The 25,462-nt window shown below is 45.0% G+C and overlaps 2 protein-coding genes across 3 annotated transcripts in view; both read left to right on the forward strand.

Moving 5' to 3' along the window:
- Positions 1-25,462, forward strand: part of LOC144484092 (uncharacterized) — a 407,989-nt gene that overhangs the window by 63,898 nt on the left and 318,629 nt on the right. The window lies entirely within an intron of this gene.
- The window catches only part of LOC144484117 (uncharacterized), a 134,194-nt gene that overhangs the window by 29,730 nt on the left and 79,002 nt on the right, over positions 1-25,462 (forward strand). Inside the window, exon 4 of the mRNA XM_078202666.1 lies at positions 15,529-16,032. Coding sequence (XP_078058792.1) covers positions 15,529-16,032 — 504 coding nt within the window. The remainder of the gene's footprint in view (positions 1-15,528; positions 16,033-25,462) is intronic.

The raw sequence follows: 25,462 nt of genomic DNA on the forward strand, positions 1-25,462 counted from the left end.
AGTTAGTTCCTTTTGAAGGACTTTCTCTTGTCTCCTCCATCTTCACCTCCAACAATAAAGTGTGAGGAGCTCATGGAGTTTTTTTGTCACTAAGATTGAGACAATCTGATCAGCTGCCTCTGCTGCTTCCCTTCCTTCCACTAGCCTCTGGGCCAGACTTTCTGCAAAGCTCCTCTGTATCCAAGCTCTGAACTCACATCTTTTTCCAGTTTCTCTCCTATTTCCTGTCAGTCCCTATCATTGCCCATCTTGTCCATGAGACCCGCTTTCAACTCCCTTTACCCTTTTCCCACTAAACCACTGATAACCCAACTTCCCCGCATTACCTGATATTGTTAATGGACCTGTCTTTTCTGATACTCTCCATCTCACCTGTAATTCACCCTCAGCATCCATCCTAAGGAAAAAACCCTTAACCGCACTGTCGTTACAAACTACTGTCCCAACTCCAACCTCCCTTTCCTCTCCAAAGTCCTTGAACTTTGTGTCCCCCAAGGATCTTTCCTTGGCCCCTCCCATTTCCCATGCTGCCACTGGGTGACATCATCCATTGTTTTGGAAGAAGATTGTAAAGTACCTTTTTGAGAGCAGAGTTTGGAAACACTCGTGTGACAATCATTTCAGGGGAAATTTGAGGTGAAATCCACAGAGGATCGATTGAGTTGCATCTGCCACTTAACTTCAGAGTGGGGGTTATCTGATTACAGTCAACCTGTGGGTTTAAAGGGATTGTGTGTTTACTGAGAACATTATAGCATAAGAAATTTTCTACCTGTGTTATCCTTGAAATCTGTGTACATTTGTGAAGGTAAGTGGGAGTGAAGAAGTCTTGTCTTATGATCAAACTCTTCGTATTTAATAAATATTTTATTGTTAAAATCTAATTGGCAGTCCTGTGACTCTGTTCCTCTATGTTTTCAAAGAAAATAAAAGTTATGGTCTTTTGAGCCAGGGTTCCATTCTGGGATCTTCCTGTCCAGCTATAACATCAACTGGGATTGTAACACTCACCATCTTGACTTTGAAATATATCGCTGTTCCTTCGCTGTCACTGGGTCAGAATCCTGGAACTCCCTCCCTGACAGCACTATGGTGTACCTACACCACAGGGATTGCAGCAGTTCTAGAAGGCAGCTCACCAACAGCTTCCCTAGGCCAATTAGAGATGGGCAATAAATGCTGGCCTAGCCGGTGACGCCACGTTTTATTATTCAGGAAAGGCTGTGGGCTTTGGCCTCTGTAAATGAATAAAAAATAAGGTAATATCTGTTTTTAGCCTATTGAATTTTAATGACAGCATTGCCTTCTCCTTTGTTCTTACGTCCTGGGCCTATTACACGGTTATGCTTGAAGGAATAGAGCCAGCCTGACTCCACTGTGTTACCTCTGACACTGTTTCAATCCCCAAGCTGCTACAGACATCTTTATTAGCTCAAACAAACACATTCTCACAGTGTGAGGCCAGTTCTCCTGCACAATTTAATTCATTTTGCAGACATTGCTAATTCCGGCAAGGCGGCGACTTGACTACATTGACCAGCATGCACTCCATTTTGAACCCACAATGCAGTTCAGTGCAGTTCTTCAGATATCCTCGGTCTGGGTTCTTCTATCACCCTCGATGTTCCATGTTACCACCATGAGACAGTCTCCACACAGGGTCCCACCGCAACCCATCTACACTTAATATAAAAGAAATAAGCAAGTTACAACTGATTGGGCCAGCATGGTGGCACAGTTGTTACCACTGCTGCCTCACAGCACCAGGGACCCGGGTTCAATTCCCGGCTTGGGTTACTGTCTGTGTGGAGTTTGCACATTCTCCCCGTGTCTGCGTGCATTTCCTCCGGGTGCTCCGGTTTCCTCCCACAGTGCAAAGGTGTGTGGATTGCATGGATTGGCTATGCTAAATTACCTCCTAGTGTCAGGGGGACTAACTATTGTAAATGCATGGGGTCATGGGGATAGGGCCTGAGTGGGATTGTGGTCAGATTGTGGGAGACTTGATGGCCTCCTTCTGCACTGTAGGATTCTATGATTGCACATTTAGATAATACATTGGTTTTCAATAGGGCCATTCTGTTAAAAGCAGGTTGTTACGCTGAAGCTTTATAAAGCAGTGTTTAAACCATCATGCGAGTATTGTGTTCATATCCAGTCAGCACACTTCAGGAAGGATGGGATGGTCCTTGAGAAGGTGCAGAGGAGACTTATCAGAATGGTTCCAGCAATGAAGAATTTTAACTCCAAGCTCAGGTTCGAGAAGCTGAAGTTGTTCTACTTGGAACGAAGGAGGCAGAGGGGAGATCTGATAGAGGTGAACACCATTATGGCAGGTTTGATTTGATTTGATTTATTATCGTCCCATGTATTAACATAGTGAAAAGTATTGTTTCTTGCGCGCTATACAAAGCATACTGTTCATAGGGAAGGAAACGAGAGAGTGCAGAATGTAGTGTTACAGTCATAGCTAAGGTGTGGTGAAAGATCAACTTAATGCAAGGGAAGTCCATTCAAAAGACTGACAGCAGCAGGAAAGAAGCTGTTCTTGAGTCGGTTGGTACGTGATCTCAGACTTTTGTATCTTTTTCCCAAGGGAAGAAGGTGAAAGAGAGAATGATTGGGGTGCGTGGGGTCCTTAATTATGCTGGCTGCTTTGCCGAGGCAGCGGGAAGTGTAGTCAGAGTCAATGGATGGGAGACCGGTTTGCGTGATGGATTTCATGACCTTTTGCAGTTCCTTGCGGTCTTGGTTAGAGCAGGAGCCATACCAAGCTGTGATACAACCAGAAAAAATGCTTTCTGTGGTGCATCTGTAAAAGTTGGTGAGAGTCGTAGCTGACATCCCAAATTTCCTTAGTCTTCTAAGAAAGTAGAGGAATTGGTGGGCTTCCTTAACTAAGTCAATTACTCGGGGCCATAGGTTTAATGTGCGAGGGGCAAGGCTTAAAGGAGATGTACAAGGCAGATTTTTTACACAGAGAGTAGTGGGTGCCTGGAACTCGTTGCCGGGGGAGGTAGTGGAAGCAGATACGGTTGTGACTTCTAAGGGGCATCTTGACAAGTACATGAATAGGATGGGAATAGAGTGATATGGTCCCCGGAAGGGTAGAGGGTTTAGTTAAGTCGGGCAGCATGGTCGGTGCAGGCTTGAAGGGCCAAAGGGCCTGTTCGTGCACTATAATTTTCTTTGTTCTTTGTTCTATAGTGTCAGCATGGGGGTACCAGGCCAGGTCGTTGGTGAACTGGACACTTGAAGCTCTCGACCCTTTCTACTTCATCTCCATTGATGTAGACAGGGGCATGTTCTCCTCTATGCTTCCTGAAATTGATGACAATCTCCTTCATTTTGTTGACATTGAGGGAGAGATTATTGTTGCCGCACCAGTTCACCAGATTCTCTCTCATTCCTGTACTCTGTCTCGTCATTGTTTGAGACCCGACCCACTACGGTGTCATCAGCAAACTTGAAAATCAAGTTGGAGGGGAATTTGGCCACACAGTCATAGGTGTATAAGGAGTATAGAAGGGGGCTGAGAACACAGCCTTGTGGGTTTAGATCAAGTGAAGAAGGAAATTGGTCAGAATCTACAGAGACTGCTGGAGGCAAGGCTGCTGATAAACGTAACCTTTAATTGCACATTCTTCGAACTATGTACAATACAAGATCGTAAGAAGTTTAACAACACCAGGTTAAAGTCCAACAGGTTTATTTGGTAGCAAAAGCCACACAAGCTTTCGAGGCTCTGAGCCCCTTCTTCAGGTGAGTGGGAATTCTGTTCACAAACAGAACTTATAAGACACAGACTCAATTTACATGAATAATGGTTGGAATGCGAATACTTACAACTAATCCAGTCTTTAAGAAACAAAACAATGGGAGTGGAGAGAGCATCAAGACAGGCTAAAAAGATGTGTATTGTCTCCAGACAAGACAGCCAGTGAAACTCTGCAGGTCCACGCAACTGTGGGAGTTACAAATAGTGTGACATAAATTCTGATTCTAGGATCGCATGATAAAGACTCAGGAGGAAAAAAGCAGAAATATTTATGTGAAATAGTGTGACATAAACCCAATATCCCGGTTGAGGCCGTCCTTGTGTGTGCGGAACCTGGCTATCAGTTTCTGCTCCGCGACTCTGCGCTGTCGTGTGTCGCGAAGGCCGCCTTGGAGAACGCTTACCCGAATATCAGAGGCCGAATGCCCGTGACCGCTGAAGTGCTCCCCAACAGGAAGAGAACAGTCTTGCCTGGTGATTGTCGAGCGGTGTTCATTCATCCGTTGTCGCAGCGTCTGCATAGTTTCCCCAATGTACCATGCCTCGGGACATCCTTTCTTGCAGCGTATCAGGTAGACAACGTTGGCCGAGTTGCAAGAGTATGTACCGTGTACCTGGTGGATGGTGTTCTCACGTGAGATGATGGCATCTGTGTCGATGATCCGGCACGTCTTGCAGAGGTTGCTGTGGCAGGGTTGTGTGGTGTCTTGGTCACTGTTCTCCTGAAGGCTGGGTAGTTTGCTGCGGACAATGGTCTGTTTGAGGTTGTGCGGTTGTTTGAAGGCAAGAAGTGGGGGTGTGGGGATGGCCTTGGCGAGATGTTCGTCTTCATCAATGACATGTTGAAGGCTCCGGAGGAGATGCCGTAGCTTCTCCGCTCCGGGGAAGTACTGGACAACGAAGGGTACTCTGTCCACTGTGTCCCGTGTTTGTCTTCTGAGGAGGTCGGTGCGATTTTTCGCTGTGGCGCGTTGGAACTGTTGATCAATGAGTCTAGCGCCATATCCTGTTCTTATGAGGGCATCTTTCAGCGTCTGGAGGTGTCTGTTGCGATCCTCCTCATCCGAGCAGATCCTGTGTATACGGAGGGCTTGTCCGTAGGGGATGGCTTCTTTAACGTGTTTAGGGTGGAAGCTGGAGAAGTGGAGCATCGTGAGGTTATCCGTGGGCTTGCGGTACAGTGAGGTGCTGAGGTGACCGTCCTTAATGGAGATGCGCGTGTCCAAGAATGCAACCGATTCCGGAGAGTAGTCTATGGTGAGCCTGATGGTGGGATGGAACTTGTTGATGTCATCATAGAGTTGTTTCAGTGATTGTTCACCATGAGTCCAAAGGAAGAAAATGTCATCGATGTATCTAGTGTATAGCACCGGTTGAAGGTCCCGTGCGGTGAAGAAGTCTTGTTCGAACCTGTGCATGAAGATGTTGGCATATTGAGGTGCAAATTTGGTCCCCATGGCTGTTCCGTGTGTCTGGATGAAGAACTGGTTGTTGAAGGTGAAGATATTGTGGTCCAGGATGAAGCGGATGAGATGTAAAATTGCATCTGGAAACTGGCAGTTGTTGGCGCTGAGCACTGAGGCCGTTGCAGCAATGCCATCGTCATGGGGGATGCTGGTGTAGAGTGCTGAGACATCCATTGTGACGAGGAGCGCTCCTGGTTCAACTGCTCCATGTGTGCCGAGTTTCTGTAGGAAGTCCGTCGTGTCGCGACAAAAGCTGGGGGTTCTTTGTACAATGGGTTTCAGGATGCCCTCGACATAGCCGGAGAGGTTCTCGCACAGGGTCCCATTGCCCGATACGATGGGACGGCTGTCTTGTCTGGAGACAATACACATCTTTTTAGCCTGTCTTGATGCTCTCTCCACTCCCATTGTTTTGTTTCTTAAAGACTGGATTAGTTGTAAGTATTCGCATTCCAACCATTATTCATGTAAATTGAGTCTGTGTCTTATAAGTTCTGTTTGTGAACAGAATTCCCACTCACCTGAAGAAGGGGCTCAGAGCCTCGAAAGCTTGTGTGGCTTTTGCTACCAAATAAACCTGTTGGACTTTAACCTGGTGTTGTTAAACTTCTTACTGTGTTTACCCCAGTCCAACGCCGGCATCTCCACATCATCAATACAAGATCAGCATGAGGCTTCACAGAGAACCAACTCTCAGCACGCTCTTGTCATCTGATCATACATCACTGTGTAGAATATTTACAAATTTAACATGAACCCTTTACACTACACCAAGTCTCTAGTCAGCCCTCCTAACATCCCCTTCTTTGACTCAGTGTCAGTTAATGTTTCTGAGATTCACTTTGGGACACTCTCCTACATTGAAGGTCTGATGGAAATGAAAGTTATTTTTAAATCACATTGTAACAGACTGGGGAAGTCAAGATTAAAACAATATCTGGGTAAATGGAGTTAGGTCTCAGATCAGCCCTGACCTCAGTGAATGAGAGAACAGGCTCGAGGGGGATAAATGACCTCCTCCTGTTCCTGGTAAACTTGGACTCAGACACCAGCTGATGAATGGAAAGTGATGGGAGACCTGGGGAGAAGAGACTTCATCAGAAACCAGCACTGGAGCAGAGTTAGAGAGTGGGAGAATCCTGGGGAGAAACTACACAGGAACTGGAGGAGGTTGTTCAGCCCTTCCAGTCTGCTCTGTCATTCAGTTAGACTCTGGCTGATCAATCAGATCATCAAGATTTATTTGATTCTATTCTGTAGATTAAGCTGCAGCTCAGATTTATGGGAAATGAAAGTCAGTAGAAACAAACTCCAACTCTCACAATGTGAACATGTGAATTAGGAGCAGGAGAAGGCCACTCGGCCCCTCGAGCCTGCTCCACTATTCAATAGGATCCTGGCTGATCTGATTGTGGTCTGAACTCCACTTTCCTTCTTACCCCTCGTACCCTTTGGCTCTCTTGTCAATCAAGAATCTATTAAATTCAGACTTCAGAATATTCAGTGAGCCAGCCTCCACCACTCTCTGTGGAAGAGAATTCCACACTGTAACAACCCTCTGAGAGAAAAGGTTTCTCCTCATCCCAGTCTTAAATGGGAGACCCCTTATTTTTAAACTGTGCCTCCAGTTCTCCTCTCTCTACAATCAACATCCACTCTGTCAGGTCCCCTCTGAATTTTATATGTTTCAATCAGATCCTCTCTCATTCTTCTAAACCCCAATAGATACAGGCCGAACATGTCCAACTTTTCCTTGTATGATAACTCCCTCATCCCACGAATCAGTCAAGTAAACCTTCTCTGAACTACTTCTCACACAAGTCCTCTCTTACGTAAGGAGACCAAAACTATACACAGTACTCTTGATGTGGTCTCACCAATACCCTGAACAAATGCAGCAAAACATCCCTGCAATAAACAATAATTCATTTACCTTTCTAATCATTTGCTGTGTCCACACACTAACGTTTCCTGATTACAGTATCAGGACACCCAGATCCCTCTGTACCTGCAATCGCTCTCTTTAAATAATCAACTGCTTTTCCATCCTTCCTGTCCAAATGGACAAGTTCACATTATCCAAAAATCTTGTTCCAGCTGCCAACTTCTAACCCACTCATTCACTATGTCGCTTTGCAGGCTTGTTATGGTCATTCACATCTCATTTTTCTACCTACCTTTGTGTTATCAGCAAATTTTGATCCTGTCATCCACGTCATGAAAATAGTTTGTCAATAGTTGAGGCCCCAGCACTGATCCCTGTGGCACTCCACAAGCTACATCTTGCCATCCCAAAAATTACTCCTTTCTCCCTCCTCTCTGTTTCCCATTAGCTAATCAATCCTCTATCCATGCTAATACAAAGAACCGATGTGGATGGGATGCTAATATGCCTTATGCTACGAATTCTTATTTAGTGTGGTAAACTTTGATGTGTCAAATGCCTGCTGGGAATCTAAATACACCACATCCACAGGTTCCACTTTATCCACATTGCTTGTAACTTCCTCAAAGAAATCCAATAAATCAATTAAAGGTGATTTCCCTTGCACAAAACCATGTTGACTCTGCCTGATTGTACAGAGATTATCTTTGTGTTCCACCCTCCCAGCCTCCTTAATAACAGAATGAACATGATTCAGTCCTGCATGGGGTTAGCAGCAACAGCAGAATCCAATCCCTGCAGTGACTTGTGAACTTGCTGGTGTCTCAGCAGATTGGCTGACCGAGCAAATCTCTTCCCACATACGGAGCAGGTGAACGATCTCTCTCCTGTGTGAACCTGCTGGTGTCTCAGCAGGTGGGATGACTGAGTGAACCTTTTCCCACACATGGAGCAGGTGAATGATCTCTCCCCAGTGTGAATTTGCTGGTGTCTCAGCAGGTCCTTCGTGCTTTTAAAACTTTTCTCACAGTCAGAACACTTAAAAGGTCTCTGATCAGTGTGGACCAGTTGATGTGCAATGAGCTGGGGTGGCTGAGTGAATCGTTTCCCACATGTGGAGCAAGCGAAGGGTTTCTCCCCAGTGTGAATTCGCTCGTGTATCAGAAGGTGGGGCGAATCAGTGAATCCCTTCCCACACACACAGCAAATGAATGTCTTCTCCCCGGTGTGAACTCGCTGGTGTCTCAGACAGTGGGATGAATGGGTGAATCCCATCCCACACACCGAGCAGGCGAACGGTTTCTCCCCAGTGTGAACTCGCTGGTGTGTCACCAAATCCTGTTTACTTTTAAAGCTCTTCTCACAGTCAGAACACTGAAATGGTCTCTTATCAGAGTGAACTCGCTGGTGTGTTTGCAGCTGGGATAAACGTCCGAATCTCCTCTCACACACGGAGCAGGTGAATGGCTTCTCCCCAGTGTGAGTGCGCTGATGGACTTGTAAATCATATTTACTTTTAAATCTCTTCTCACAGTCAGAACATTGAAATGGTCTCTGATCAGTGTGAACAAGTTGGTGTGTCAGAAGGTGGGATGACTGAGTGAATCCCTTCCCACACACTGAGCAGGTGAACGGTCTCACCGCCATGTGAGTGCGCTGGTGTCTCAGGAGGTCCTTTGTGCTTTTAAAGCTTTTCTCACAATCAGAACACTGAAACAGTCTCTGATCGGAGTGAACCTGCCGGTGAATCAGGAGGCTTGATAAAGCATGACATCCCCTCCCACATTCGAGGCAGGTGAATGGCCTCTCACCAGTGTGAACACGCCGGTGTGTATACAGGCTGGATGAGTAAGCAAATCCTTTCCCACACTCAGAGCAGGTGAACGGCCTCTCTCCAGTGTGAATGCGACGATGAATATCCAATTCGGACGGGTAATTGAATCCCCTCCCACAGTCCCCACATTTCAATGGTTTCTCTGTGGAGCGGGTGTCCTCATGTGACTCCAGGTTGGATGATGAGTTGAAGCCACGTTTACACAGAATATGTGTCGGGTCACTACTCACTGAGAATGATGTGATTATTTTTCAGACTTGTTAAACCACTTTCCACATTCAGCACATTGGAAACTCACAGGTGTGTGTGTGTGTCTAGGTGCTTTTTCAGTCACACTGATGTTTGAAATCTTTGCCCGCAGACAGAATAAACATTTCTCCTTCTGGAGACAAAGGCTGACGATATTCAGTTTCTGATTAATCAAATCACTGAAACAGATCTTGATGTGAAGTTTGGTTTGAGTTTCATATCTGTAAATCTTGCTTCATAATATCCTGCAAAAACAATTTATAAATACCATCACTGTCAGTGCAGGATAGAAATTCTGAAATTTCTCTGCAACATATTTTCCTCTCTTGTTCCCCAAATCTATAAATCCCCGTCCCACACACTCTACCTCCTCCCTGGGCTGAAATCCAAACCCATCTCAACATCTCCACCATTTATTTCCTCCACTCCATTTTCTCCCTCCCTCTCCTCTGTCTGGGTTCAGTTATTGATGTGGAAATCTCACTAACTGTCCTGGCTGGAGACAATTCACATCTCTTTAACCTGTGCTTAACCCTCTCTCCACTCACATTGTCTGTACCTTTAACAATTGATTACCTGTAAAGACTCGCATTCCAACCATTATCTTGTAAATTGAGTTTGTGTCAATATATATGCCCCGTTTATGAACACAAGTCCTACTCACCTGACGAAGGAGCAGTGATCCGAAAGCGAGTGGCTTTTGCTACCAAATAAACCTGTTGGACTTTCACCTGGTGTTGTGAGACTTCTTACTGGGTTCAGTTCTCCAGCTCCTGTCTGCAGACTGACAATAAAACCAATGGGTCTTATTGGGGGTGTTGGGGCCTCCAGCGGGTGTTTGTGAATCCTCCCCGCCCACCTCCCAGGGTTTCCTTCCTTCCCAGGGATCAGAGTCCTCATTGATTTGAGGCCAAAGTGTAACCTCTTATTTATTGTCCCCCTCCCCCAACCTCTGATGTGAACCATCCTCCAGTGGCTGAGCCATAAGACCATAAGACATAGGAGCGGAAGTAAGGCCATTCGGCCCATCGAGTCCACTCCACCATTCAATCATGGTTGATTTCAACTCCATTTACCCGCTCTCTCCCCATAGCCCTTAATTCCTCGAGAAAGCCAGGATGGGGCCGTTAACCTGGGCCTGTTCCCGGGAGGGAGGGAGGGAGAAGCCCCGCAGCTGCAAACCAGGGAGCTGACAATGATTCTGAAGGGTTTGCGGATCCACAAAGTGTTTCCAAATCCTCCCAGCCACCGCCTAACGCTGACTCCGCTTCTCCGGGACAAACAAGCGCCAAGGACAGCAATGACACTGCGCATGCTCCACATCACAATGCCCGGGGACTGATTGACGGCAGCTCGGACCAATAGGAAGAGGGGGCGGGGCTGGAGGACCGAGCGGGAGCGGCTGGTCCTCCAACCAATCGGAGTGAATGAGGGGCGGGACCTGAAGCATGCGCAGTGCGGGTAATGGCGACGGACGGACGCTTTTAACCTGGAAGCGAGATCAATACGAGGTAGAGGGCGGCGTGCGGGGAATGATAAATGTGGCGGGTGGGTGGAGAGACTTTGTAAACATGTTGTTCAAACCCAAACCCCGGAAATGAACTTCCCGGTCCCCCCCTTTGGACCAAATGGAGCGGCAGCTTGTAGTGTTAGACCCGGGCTGACTGCCGCCATTGAGGCTGCATGTGGGAGGCCAGCAGGGATTGTGATCGGAGAGTGAAGCCCTGACGTCACAATGGAATGGGTGAGGGTGTGACATCACAATGGAATGGGTGAGAGTGTGACGTCACAATGGAACGGGTGAGAGTGTGACGTCACAATGGAATGGGTGAGGGTGTGACGTCACAATGGAATGGGTGAGGGTGTGACGTCACAATGGAATGGGTGAGACTGTGACGTCGCAATGGAATGGGTGAGGGTGTGAGGTCACAATGGAATGGGTGAGAGTGACGTTACAATGGAATGGGTGAGAGTGTGACATCACAATGGAATTGGTCGGAGTGTGACATCACAATGGAATGGGTGAGAGTGTGACGTCACAATGGAATGGGTGAGGATTCCAGATGAGCTGACACAGGGCTGGAGTTGGGCGATGGCACTGACATGTGGCCCGGAGGCACAGTGGTTAGCGCAGCTGCCTAACAGCGCCAGGGATCCGGGTTCAATTCCAGCCTCGGGTCGCTGTCTGTGCAGAGTTTCTACATTCTCCCCGTGTCTGTGTGGGTTTCCTCCGGGTGTTCCGGTTTCCTTCCACAGTCCAAAGATGTGCCGGTTAGATGGATTGGCCACGATAAATTGTCACTTGGTATCAGGGGGATTAACAGGTAAATATGTGGATAGGGCCTGGATGGGATTGTTGTCGGTGCAGGCTCGATGGGCTTAATGGCCTCCTTCTACATTGTATTTTATTATTCATTATTATTAATTAATTACTATTCTGATTTACAGCTGTTTCTGAATTTTAACTGTATCCTCTATTGTGAACACCAAAGCAAAATACTTGTTCAATTCATCTCCCAGCTCCTTATTTTTCATTATCAATTCCTGGACTCACTTTCTATTAGACAGTTAAGAAATGAGGTGGAGCAAGTGACTGAAGTGTCAGTCAGGGAGCACTATTGGGAGCACCAATAGTTTCAAAATAGTTCTGGAAAAAGATAGGACAGGTCCACAGGTCAAGGCCCTAAACTGGAGCAGGGCCACTTTTGTGGGCAATGGGCAGGATCTAGCAGATGTCGATTAGGTGAATTTGTTTGAAGGGAAAGGAATGACTGGCAAAGGGGAGGTTTTAAAAGTGTGATATCAAGAGTCCAGGGGCAGTGTATTCCTGTTAAGATGAAGGGAAAGAATGGTAAATTTAGGGATCTCTGGCAGACAAGGGACATTGAGGCTCTGGTCAGGTAAAAGAAGGAAGCATACATTGGGTTTAGGCAATCGGGGACAAGTGAATCACTCTGATTATAAAAAGTGTAAGAAAATACTGAAGAGGGAAATCAGGGGGACAAAAAGAGGTTATGATATGGATCTGGCAGGTAAGATTAAAGAAAATTCCAAGAGGTTCTATCGCTATATTAAGAGTAAAAGGGTGGCTAGAGAGCGAATAGATCCCCTTAAAAATCAGTATGGCCATCTGTGTGTGGAGCCACAGGAGATGGGTGAGATTTTTAATGAATACTTCTCCTCTGTGTTTACTGCGGAGAGCACCATGGGTGCTAAAGAAATAAGGGAAACAAGTGGTGATGTCTTGGGCACACGCATGTTACTTGGGAGGAGGTATCGGCAGCCTTATAAAAGCAAATTACTGCGGATGCTGGAATCTGAAACCAAGAGAGAAAATGCTGGAAAATGTCAGCAGGTCTGGCAGCATTTGTAAGGAGAGAAAAGAGCTGATGTTTCTTGTCTCGATGACCCTTTGTCAAAGCTCTGGAACATCAGTTCTTTTCTCTCCATACAGATGCTGCCACACCTGCTGAGAATGGGGAGAGAGTGTGTGGAATGGAGATTTACAGCTTTTGGGGAATGAGAGAGGAAAGAATGTTCCATAGAAATTGTCTGTTCTGAATTTCTATCCTGTACTGACACTGATGACTTTTGGAAACTCATTTTACAGGATATTGAAAGAGGAACCACAGGCCGAAATCTCAAACGTCACGTCTCGATCAGACAGAGTCATATTCCTTGGGACCTCAATATCATTGGACTTTGAATCCAGAAGGAGAAGTGATTGTCCAGTCTGTCAATTTGAAAAGATTTGAAAGGTCAGTGTGAGTGAAAAAGCATCGACACACTGCCACACTCGAGTGAGTGTGTTCCAATGCACTGACTAAAGAACTTTAACCAGTTACACAGTCTGAATAAATATCACACCATTCACAGCGGGGAGAGACTGTAATCTTGTTCTGTGTGTGGACGAAGTTTCAACTAATTGTCCACCCAAGAGAGAGGTAAGGACACCTGCACCATGGAGAAACCATGGAAATGTGTGGACTGTAGGAAGAGATACAGATACCCGGTTGTGAACGTGCCCTAGTCATTCTACAGGAGCCTATTGCGCAGGCGCAGTGCTGTATCTGGAGCATGCGCAGTGTCACTTTGCTCGGAGTCCTGTGAATGGGGGAGACGCTTTTTTCAGTGGGTGAGTCGGTGGGGCTGCGGGAGAAATGGAGCCGGGAGTCGGGGTAGGGAGGGAGCTCTGGCTTCACAAACACCCGCTGTCGGCCGCACAGCCCGAATAGACCCTGCAGGTCCAGACATCTCTTCTCTCAGAGGATTTCTCTTCCACAGGGACCAGTGGAAGCTGAGGATCATTGAATATATTCCAGTTCAACAGATCTTTGACTGACAAGGGTGTCAAGGATTATGGGGAACAGACAAGAAGATGGAGCAAAAGCTAAGATGTGGGGGGATTTCTTCACTCAAGGATGTGGTAAAGCTTTGGAATTCTCAATCCCTGAGGACAGTGAAGCCTCAGTCATCAACTATTTTCAAGAGAGAGATTGATTGGTTTCTAGATATTGAAGATATCAAGGGATATGGGTTGAGTGTGGGGAGAATGATGCTGAGGTAGATGAACGAATTATCTCATTGAATAGTTTAAAAGACTCGATGGGCCAAATGGCCGACTGCAGCTCCTATTTGTTATGGTCCCTGTGTCCAGGATAGGAAGCAGTGAGCATGGATCTGTCAATCAGCCTCAATCAGCACCTTCAGGAGAATTGGGAGGGTGAATATTAGATACAGCAGAGTGAGAATGGAGGGAGAGTGTGTGGGATGGAGATTTACAGCTTTTGGGGACTGAAATAGGAAAGAATGTTCCATAGAAACTAGAACCATAGAACCATAGAAAATTACAGCTCAGAAACAGGCCTTTTGGCCCTTCTTGTCTGTGCCGAACCATTTTATGCCTAGTCCCACTGATCTGCACTTGGACCATATCCCTCCACACCCCTCTCATCCATGAACCCGTCCAAGTTTTTCTTAAATGTTAAAAGCATTTAACTATTTTATTTGGCAGCTCATTCCACACTCCCACCACTCTCTGCGTGAAGAAGCCCCCCCTAATATTCCCTTTAAACTTTTCTCCTTTCACCCTTAACCCATGCCCTCTGGTTTTTTTCTCCCCGAGCCTCAGCGGAAAAAGCCTGCTTGCATTCACTCTATCTCCCCATCAACGCTCCAGGGAATAAAGTCGCAACCTATTCAATCTCTCTCTGTAACTCAGCTTCTCAAGTCCCAGCAACATCCTTGTGAACCTTCTCTGCACTCTTTCAACCTTATTAACATCCTTCCTGTAACTAGGTGAGCAAAACTGTACACAATACTCCAGATTCGGCCTCACCAATGCCTTATATAACCTTACCATAACGCTCCAACTTTTATACTCGATACTCCGATTTATGAAGGCCAATGTACCAAAGACACTCTTTACGACCCTATCCACCTGTGACATCACTTTTAGGGAATTCTGTACCTGTATTCCCAGATCCCTCTGTTCAACTGCACTCTTCAGAGTCCTACCATTTACCCTGTACGTTCTTCTTTGGTTTGTCCTTCCAAAGTGCAATATCTCACACTTGTCTGCATTAAATTCCATTTGCCATTTTTCAGCCCATTTTTCAAGTTGGTCCAAATCCCTCTGCAAGCTTTGAAAACCTTCCTCACTGTCCACTACACCTCCAATCTTTGTATCATCAGCAAACTTGCTGATCCAATTTACCACATTATCATCCAGATCATTGATATAGATGACAAACAACAATGGACCCAACACCGATCCCTGCGGCACACCACTAGTCACAGGCCTCCACTCAGAGAAGCAATCCTAGAACTGTCTGTTCTGAATTTCTATCCTGTACTGACACTGATGACTTTTGTAAACCCATTTTACAGGATATTGAAAGAGGAATCACAGGCCGAAATCTCAAACGTCACGTCTAGATCTGACAGAGTCATATTCCTTGGGAGCTGAATATCATCGGACTTTGAATCCAGAAGCAGAAATGATTTGAAAAGATTTCAAACATCAGTATGACTGGAAAAGTACCAACACACTGCCACACTCGAGTGAGAGTCTACCAGTGCACGGACTAAAGAGTTTCAACCAGTTCCACAGCCTGAATAAATATCACATCATTCACAGCGGGGAGAGACTGTACCTGTGTTGTGAGCGTGGACGAGGCTTCAACTGATTGTCCACCCAAGAAAGAGGCAAGGACACCTGCACCATGGAGAAACCATGGGAATGTGGGGACTGTGGGAAGAGATACAGTTACCCATCAGAGCTGGAAGCTCATCGGCGCAGCCACACTGGGGAGAGGCCATTCATCTGCTCGCAGTGTGGGAAGGGATTCATTCAGTCATCCAGCCTGCAGAGACACCAGCAAATTCACACTGGAGAGAGACTGTTCATCTGCTCTCAGTGTGGAAAGGGATTCACTCGGTCATCCCACCTGCAGATACACCAGCGAGTTCACACTGGAGAGAGACCGTTCACCTGCTCTCAGTGTGGGAAGGGATTCACTCAGTTATCCAGCCTGCAGACACACCAGCGAGTTCACACTGGGGAGAAGCCATTCACCTGCTCTCAGTGTGGGGAGGGATTCACTTGTTCATCTAACCTGCAGGTGCACCAGCGAGTTCACACTGGGGAGAGGCCATTCACCTGCTCTCAGTGTGAGAAGGGATTCATTTGTTTATCCCGCCTGCGGAGGCACCAGCGAGTTCACACTGGGGAGAAACCATTCACCTGCTCTCAGTGTGGGAAGGGATTCACTGACTCATCCAGCCTGCGGATACACCAGCGAGTTCACACTGGGGAGAGGCCATTCACCTGCTCTCAGTGTGGGAAGGGATTCAGAGTTTCATCCCAGCTGCTGAGACACCAACAATTTCACGAGTGATTCCAGAGGTTGGATTCTGCTGTTATTGTTTCTGCTCTCAATTACATCCAGGACTGCATTTTGTTCATTCTCACAGTTGGTCAATGGGGAGGGTCGGGGGGTTTCTTTCTGCTGGACTGGCCGGTCTCACGACTTTGCCTCCAGTGGGCTGATTCTCTTTGAGTCTTGTTGCGAATACCTGGTTTCAGATTTCACAAGGATCACAGAGTGACAGGATGTTAGGAGGTTATAGAGGTTTAGAACATGGAAACAGGCCCTTCGGCCCAACTTGTCCATGCTGCTCAGTTTTTACCACTAAGCTAGTCCCAAAAGGGGTGGCACAGTTGTTAGCACTGTTCCTTCACAGCTCCAGGGACCTGGGTTCAATTCCCGGCTTGGGTCACTGTCTGTGTGGAGTTTGCACATTCTCCTCGTGTCTGCGTGGGTTTCCTCCGGGTGCTCCGGTTTCCTCCCACAGTCCAAAGATGTGCGGGTTCGGTTGATTGGCCATGCTAAAAATTGCCCTTAGTGTCCTGAGATGCGTAGGTTAGAAGGATTAGTGGGTAAATATGTAGGGATATGGGGGTAGGGCCTGGGTGGGATTGTGGTCGGTGCAGACTCGATGGGCCGAATGGCCTCTTTCTGTACTGTAGGGTTTCTATGTTTCTAGGTTAATTGCCCGTATTTTGCCCATATCCCTCTGTACCCATCTTACCCATGTAACTGTCTAAATGTTTTTGAAAAGACAGTATTGTACCCGCCTCTACTACTGCCTCTGGCAACTCGTTCCAGAAACTCACCACCATCTGAGTGAAAAACTGCCCCTCTGGACCCTTTTGTATCTCTCCCCTCTCACTTTAAACCTAAAACTAAGAACAAGGAATGTATCGATAAAATGATTAGAGAACAGAGCCAACGTTTCGAGTCTGGATGACACTTCATAAGAGCTGTTATGAAGGGTCATCCAGTATCAAAACATTGGCTCTATTCTCTCTCCACAGATGCCGTCAGACCCGCTGAGATTTTCCAGCATTTTCTGTTTTTGTTTCAGATTCCAGCATCCGCAGTATTTTACTCTTCTGATAAAATGATTAGTTCTGATTGGAATCCCCACGACCCTCCCGCAAGACAGGGGGAGTGATGGCAAAGGGAGAAAATGGATAAGGATGATAAAGACTGCGTTCTGATTCTCGGTGCCCATGTAGTTTTAACAAAACGAGTGAACCAGTTTATAAAGAACAGAAGTTACCCATCGCGAACAAAAACTGATCAAATTAAAATAATTAGGTCGAGGAAGAGAATAAAAGAATTAATAGATGAAGTTTAAAATCAACTTTGTTTTGCTGTTAGAGAAGTTTTTTAAAATTATGAAAAGTGATGTAACTGTGTACCAAGTGTTTTCTGTTCACTCCCCGCTTTAGGTCCTGTAGAAAAGTTAACCCTTTCAGCAGACAGTTGATTTCGTCATAGAGTCATAGAGGTTTACAGCATGGAAACAGGCCCTTTGGCCCAACTTGTCCATGCCGCCCCTTTTTTAACCCCTAAGTTAGTCCCAATTGCCCGCGTTTGGCCCATATCCCTCTATACCCATCTTACCCATGTAATGGTCCAAACACTTTTTAAGATTGAACCCACCTCTACTATTATTGCTAGCACAAGGGGACATAGCTTTAAATTGAGGGGTGAGAGTTCTTTACTAGAGAGTAGTAAGGGCGTGGAATGCCCTGCCTGCAGCAGTCGTGGACTCGTCAACATTAAGAGCATTCAAATGGTTATTGGATAAACATATGGATGATATTGGAATAGTGTAGATTAGAGGGGCTTTAGATTGGTTCCACTGGTCGGCACAACATCGAGGGCCAAAGGGCCTGTACTGCGCTGTAATGTTTTATGTTCTATTACCTCTGGCAGCTTTTTCCAGACACTCATCACCCTCTGTTAGAAAGAAATGCCCCTCTGGACCCTTTTGTATCTCTCCCCTCTCTTAAACCTATGCTCTCTAGTTTTAGACTCCCCTACCTTTGGGAAAAGATGTTGACTATGTAGCTGATCTATGCTTCTCATTATTTTATAAACCTCTATAAGGTCATCCCTAAGCCTCCTACACTCCAGGGAAAAATGTCTCAGTCTATCCAGCCTCTCCTTATAACTCAAACCATCAAGTCCTGGTAGCATCCTTGTAAATCATTTCTGCACTCTTTCTAGTTTAATAATATCCTTTCTATAATAGGGTGACCAGAACTGTACACAGTATTCCACATGTGGTCTTCCCAATGTCTTGTACAACTTCAACAAGACATTCCAACTCCTGTATTCAATGTTCTGACCGATGAAACCAAGCATGCCGAATGCCTTCTTCACCACTCTGTCCACCTGTGACTCCACTTTCAAGGAGTTATGAACCTGTACCCCTCGATCTCTTTGTTCTTTAACTCTCCCCAACGCCCAACCATTAACCTGCCCAGGTTCGATCGACCAAAATGCATCACCTCGCATTTATCTAAATTAAACTCCATCTGCCATTCGTCAGCCCATTGGCCCAATTGATCAAGATCCTGTTGCAATCCTAGATAACCTTCTTCACTGTCCACTATGCCACCAATCTTGGTGCCATCTGAAAAGTTACGATCCATGCCTCCTACATTGTCATCCAAATCATTCTTATAAATGTCAAATAACAGTGGACCCAGCAGCGATCCCTGAGGCACCCCGCTGGTCACAGGCCTCTAGTTTGAAAAAAACCTTCGACAACCACCCTCTGTCTTCTGTCATCAAGCCAATTTTGTATCCATTTGGCTACCTCACCTGGATCCCATGAGATTTAACCTTATGCAACAACCTACCATGTGGTACCTTGTCAAAGGTCTTGCTAAAGTCCATGTAGACAACATCAACTGCACTGCCCTCATCTACCTTCTTGGTTACCCCTTCAAAAAACTCAACCAAATTTGTGAGACATGATTTTCCACTCACAAAGCCATGCTGACCGTCCCTAATCAGTCCTTGTGTCTCTAAATGCCTGTAGATCCTGTCTCTCAAAGTACCTTCTGACAACTTACCCACTACAGATGTGAGGCTCACCGGCCTGTAGTTCCCAGGCTTTTCCCTGCAGCCCTTTTTAAACAAAGGCACAACATTTGCCACCATCCAATCTTCAGGCACCTCACCTGTGACTATCGATGATTCAAATATCTCTGCTAGGGGACTCACAATTTCCCCCCCTAGCCTCCCACAGTGTCCTGGGATACACTTCATCAGGTCCCAGGGATTTATCTACCTTGATGTGCTTTAAGACTTCCAGCACCTCCTTCTCTGTGATAAGTTCATTCCTCAAGACATCACTATTTTTTTCCCCAAGTTCCTTAACATCCATCCCTTTCTGACCAGTGAATACTGATGAGAAATATTCATTTAGGATCTCACCCATCTCTTGTGGATCCGCACATAGATGACCTTGTTGATCCTTAAGAGGTCCTACTCTCTCCCTAGTTACTCTTTTGCCCTTTATGTATTTGTAGAACCTCTTTGGATTCTCCTTTGCCTTATCTGCCAAAACAATCTCGTGTCTTCTTTTTGCTCTCCTGATTTCTCTCTTAACTCTACTCCTACACCCCCTATACTCTTCAAGGGATACACTTGATCCCAGCTGCCTATGCATGTCATGTGCCTCCTTCTTCTTCTTGACCAGAGCCTCAATATCCCAAGTCATTCAAGGTTCCCTACTTCTCCCAGCCTTGCTCTTCACTCTAAGAGGAATGTGCTTACCCTGAACCCTGGTTAAAACACTTTTGAAAGCCTCCCACTTACCAGACGTCCCTTTGCCTTCCCACAGTTAACTGTCGAAAGTTCCTGCCTGATACCATCAACATTGGCCTTGCCCTAATTTAGAATTTTTACTTTTGGGCCAGACCAATCATTTTCCATAGCTATCTTAAAACTAATGGAATTATGGTCACTGGTCCCAAAGTGATCCCTCACTAACACTTCTATCACCTGCCCTTCCTTATTTCCCAAGAGGAGATCAAGTTTTGCCCCTCTCTAGTTGGGCCATCCACATACTGAATGAGAAATTCCTACTGAATACACTCAACAAATTTCTCTCCATCCAACCCTCTCATACTATGGCTGTCCCAGTCAATGTTGGAAAGTTAAAATCTCCGACTATTACCACCCAATTTTTCTTGGAACTATCTGTATTCTCCTTACATATTTGCTCCTCAATTTCCCGCCGACTATTTGGGGGCCTATAGTACAACCCTATCAAAGTGATTTCCCCCTTCTTATATCGACTCAGTGGGCGAACCCTTGGATATATCCCCTCTCAGTACTGCCGTGATGTTTTCCTGAATCAAAAGTGCAACTCCCCCTCTTTTCTTTTCTCCTGTTCTGTCTTTCCTCTGGCATCTTGTTTTTAAATTGTTTTTAAATCGCCCGGAAACTCGTGTCTATTTTAGTTTCTAATTGTGGATTTATTGGAGCCAATTAAATGTGGAAATTTTAAGCGTAGCCTGGAAGAATTTGGAATAACTGAGAATTTTATTGTGTTGTCACCTCAACCCAAGATAAAGAACAAAGAGTTTGCAAATGGTAACGTTTGGGATTTTAAATCAACAAAGACGAGATGTTGCCTGTAAAGTCAGGCTTTGGAAGTTGGCTTAAAAAAGGTTAAGTTATAATGAAGGATCTTGTATCTTATTTTAATCAAGGAGTTGTGAGCTTGTAGTGCTCTGTCACTTTAAGAAGCTATAGCTGCGAGAGAGAATGCTGAGGATTCATTGTTTGAAATTTACGAGCTGTGAGAATCTGTGTGTTTTGTTTGTTTTATGTGGATGTTTGTCGATGTGTTTTATCATTGTTTTGGGCTACATTTGTTAAGGTTTATCTTTCTGGGGAATTAACCTTACCATGAGTCTTTAATTAAAGGCATTTTTGGAAGTTTAAAAACAGAATTACAAGAATGCTTAAGTAATTAATTTTGGTTATTGTTGTTGTAAAGCACATGCTAAGTTTCTCTGTTTGTGTGTGGATGATATTTGTGGATTGAACGCTTCAGGCTTTGAGTTTTTCTGTCTGTGATTTAAATCAAACATTTAAAAAAGGAAGTGTAATTCATAAAATGTTTTTTTTCAAAAGTTATGAACTTGGAGCCATATTTACTGGACAGACATCTTTCCAGGATATTTCTCTAAACATGCAGGAATTTTAATCCGGATAAAACTCACATGTGAGAATGAGAGTTTTAATTTGTAATGGTTATTTAAAATTTGGTACATATGAAACGACTCTGACCAATCCTGTGTTGGATTGATCTTGGGTTAAACTTCCTGTCAGGTCCAAAGATTTATTCCTGACACAATTAACACAATGAAAAGGAAAATTCTGGAATTGGATACTGAAGAACAGAGTTTAAAAAGAGAGATTATTAAATAGAAATGTTCCCAGACCATGTGGTCATTAGATTAAAACAAAGGAAGGTTGCTGACATCCATTTGAGAACTTTTAATCCACCCCTTTTCAAACTGAGTCTATGTACAAAGAAAACGCCAAGGATGGTAGATAAGGGGGTCTGGAAAACATCATGATGGGGGCACCTATCTGTTCATGAGATGCTCACAAAGCCCCATGATGCCCAGATACTAATTTAATTGCACCTGTATATAATGTATGTAATCTATCACCATTCTGATTGGATTGTGTCCAGCCGGGATGGGCTGAGTAACTGGATAAGAATTGATGATTTTTTTTGTTGGGTGGAGTTGCACATGGTCAGCCCCTGTGGCTTCTCCCCACTGGCCTAACTCAATAAACTGTTTGTCGATTGAATCAGGTTTGAGTGTTGAATGATTCTTCTGAGTTCATTCCCCCCCAACACACTGGGTACATTACCACTTCATCCTCGGGAGTGGCCTGATAGGCCATGGTCCAGACTACATGTGGCCCTTGGGGGGCCTTTCATGAATCACATGTTTTTGCTTGTTGTAGATGCACATTCAAAATGCTTGGAAGCACAGATCATGAGTAATATTACAGGGCAATTAGGACTAGCTTAGTGGTAAAAACTGTGCGGCATGGACAAGTTGGGCCGAAGGGCCTGTTTCCATGCTGTAAACCTCTATGACTCTAACTACCTTTTTTGTGGCCTGAAGTTCCCACAATTGGAAAGCAGCCAGATTAGTTAAATAGACAGCCTTAATTGTGAGACAATTAAATAATAAATGATTCATTGATACATATGTTATAAAGGCTGGAAATATAAATTTGAACACAAGTTTATAACTTTTAGAATTATAAACACATTAAGAATGGTTAAAATGCTGTGGGAATTATCAGATGTTCCCTTCCCATGCTGACAGAATAAAAAAAGATGAAAGGACTTGTTAACCTTGACTGGAGGGAATGAATCGGCTCCTGTTCAAGATGTCTCAACATCGAATGACTGATGTGAACCAATTATCGGTCGACCCAATTATCAGGCTACCCCAAGCTAAGAGATATTGTTTGAGAGAAAGATATGTCTTAAAATTAAGACAATGTGTGCAATTAGCTAAAAACCAAATCAATTTCATTATTGACAAGTTATGGCTAATTCCTAACAATTGGCTGAGCTGGGCTTTCTACATTTTTAAAGTATAAAAAAGGGATTCGAGAAACCAATTTGGTAAAAGTTTTTTAAAGTTAACTTTTTTTATAGTTTGTTTATTAGTGTCACACATAGACTTACATTAACATTGCAATGAAGTTACTCTGAAAATCCCCCAGTCGCCACACTCTGGCGCCTGTTTGGGTAAACTGAGGGAGAATTTAGCATAGCCAATGTACCCAACCAGCACGTCTTTCAGACTGTGGGAGGAAACCGGAGCACCCGGAGGAAACCTGCACAGACACGGGGAGAATGGGCGAACTCCGCACAGCCAGTGACCCAAGCCGGGACTCGAACCCTCTGCTGTGAGGCAGCAGTGCCTCACAATGTGCCCTGCAAAGAGACGTTGAGAGCTGTTAGTTTTACAAGTTATCCACGTTTTCAGAGCCATCACTTCATGTCCTGGTTTGAGAAGGATGGAGAAGTTAAAGTTCAGCTTTCCTCCTTTTGCTGTAGATCCATACTTTGCTTTTTTATCTTTCTGACTTGTTACATTTTTAATGGTTCATAAACTTTCTGAATTCACCGTTTAAAATATCCTTTCTTGCCATATGGTTAAGTCACTGGAACCTGGTGTGATTTACGATGAGGGAAGTTATTGTAAACAAGAGAACCCCCATAAATCTTAGTTCAAACAAATAAAAGTTCTAATAAATGGAATGTTATCCTTTATTCTGAGAGAAATTGAACATAGAAGTAAAGATGTTATGCTCCAGTTGTGCAGGGCGTTGCTGAGATTGCACCTTGAACACAGGGTACAATTTTGTCTCCTATTAAACAAAGGACATAAATGCATTGGAAGCAGTTCAGAGGAGGTTCACAAGATTGATTCCCAATCCAGTAATGTGAAACATTAACACTGTTTCTCTCTCCACAGATGCTGCAAGACGTGTTGTGTTTTTCCAGTTCTTTCTGTATTTATTTTAGATCTACCTGTAGTGGTAGGAAAAACACTATTTACTATTCAGGATAAAATAAATGTCCTTTCAGTGGAAATGTGTTCTCCCAGGCTCAAAGAGCATCAGAGAACGAGAAGCAAAGTCGTGAGACCGGCCAGTCCAGCAGAAAGAAACCCTCCGACCCTCCCACTTCACCAACTGTCAGAATGAACATGATTCAGTCCTGGATGTGATTAACAGCAGCAAGAACAGCAGAATCCAACCCCTGTCATCATTCGTGAACTCGCTGGTGTCTCCGCAGGCTGGATGACTGAGTGAATCCTTTCCCACACGCACAGCAGGTGAACGGTCTCTCCCCAGTGTGAACTCACTGGTGTTGCCGCAGGTGGGATGACGTTCTAAATCTCTTTGTGCAGTGAGAGCAGCTGAACGGTCTCTCCTCAGTGTGAATGCACTGGTGGATCATCATATCCCGAGAACTTTTGAAACCACTTCCACAATCCGAGCATTTAAAGGGTCTCTCATTGGTGTGAGTGAGATTGTGGCTCAGCAGGCGAGATGAATGAGTGAATTCCTTCCCACACACAGAGCAGGTGAACGGTTTCTCCCTGGTGTGAACTCACGGTGTGATCACACGGGTTGGATCCTGCTGTTATTGTTTCTGCTCTCAATTACATCCAGGATTACATTTTGTTCATTCTCACAGTTAGTCAATGAGGAGGGTCGGAGGGTTTCTTTCTGCTGGACTGGCCGGTCTCATGACTTTGCCTCCAGTGGGCTGATGCTCTTTGAGTCTTGTTGCGAATACCTGGTTTCAGATTTCACACGGATCACAGAGTGACGGTGTGAGGAAGTTCAGAGATATTTAGTCAGCATTTTTGTCCAAAACCCCCCAAATGCCCATCCAATTTCCTTTGTAATTGTTTATTTTCTCCACTTCCTCCACCCTCGGAGGCAGCGAGTTCCAGGTCATTACCATTCACTGCATCAAAATATTCTTTCTCACATTCCCCCCCCCGCCCCGCATCCCTGACCCAAAACCTTAAATCTGTGATCCCCTCATCCTTGTCCAATCAGCTAATGGGAACAGCTTTTCTTTGTCCACCTTATCTAAACCTGTCAGAATCTTGTCCACCTCTATCAAATCTCCCCTCAACCTCCTTTGCTCCAAGGGGAACAATCCCAGCCTGACATCGACAATAAAGAACAAACTAACAGAATATGTTAATACCTGAAATCAAATGGGATTGTTTAATTTCTGTTTTAAAGATATTGTGAATATATTGTCCTGGACAATAAAGAAATTGGAATAACTCACCTTGGGTGTGGTTGAATAAAATATATCAATCTGGTATCCACCTACAGTCTCGTGAAAGGCTGGAATGTGTAGCTGGGATGAATAAATTGATCACTTTCTCTGGGAGATATTTACATCTTTGTTCATGAACTTTGTTTTAAAGAAATCTACATTTGAAAGCCTGGTCACTGCATGAAACATCAGCACCATAACGGGGGGAGATAAGAAAGACAGACACTCACTTTGATCTTTTCATCCGCGCATCTGAGAGTTAAGAATGTGTGACATGATTTTGGGATACCGGAGTGAGTGTGCAGATGTGATTTGTTACATGTGAAAAATAGCAAGCCTAAATTCATGGTGAGATGGAGTGAAGTGCGGGTCCCAAACACACACAGCTACTTGAGACACAGCAGGAGATGAAATGGTTAATGTGGCCAGGGGATTGAGACAACATTGTGACATCATCAAGGCACTGACACTCCAGAGAGAAACTGAGTTCAAAACAATCAGGGTCCAATTAAACACAATACACA

Source organism: Mustelus asterias, unplaced genomic scaffold (genome assembly GCF_964213995.1).
Source record: "Mustelus asterias unplaced genomic scaffold, sMusAst1.hap1.1 HAP1_SCAFFOLD_92, whole genome shotgun sequence".
Taxonomy (NCBI): domain Eukaryota; kingdom Metazoa; phylum Chordata; class Chondrichthyes; order Carcharhiniformes; family Triakidae; genus Mustelus; species Mustelus asterias.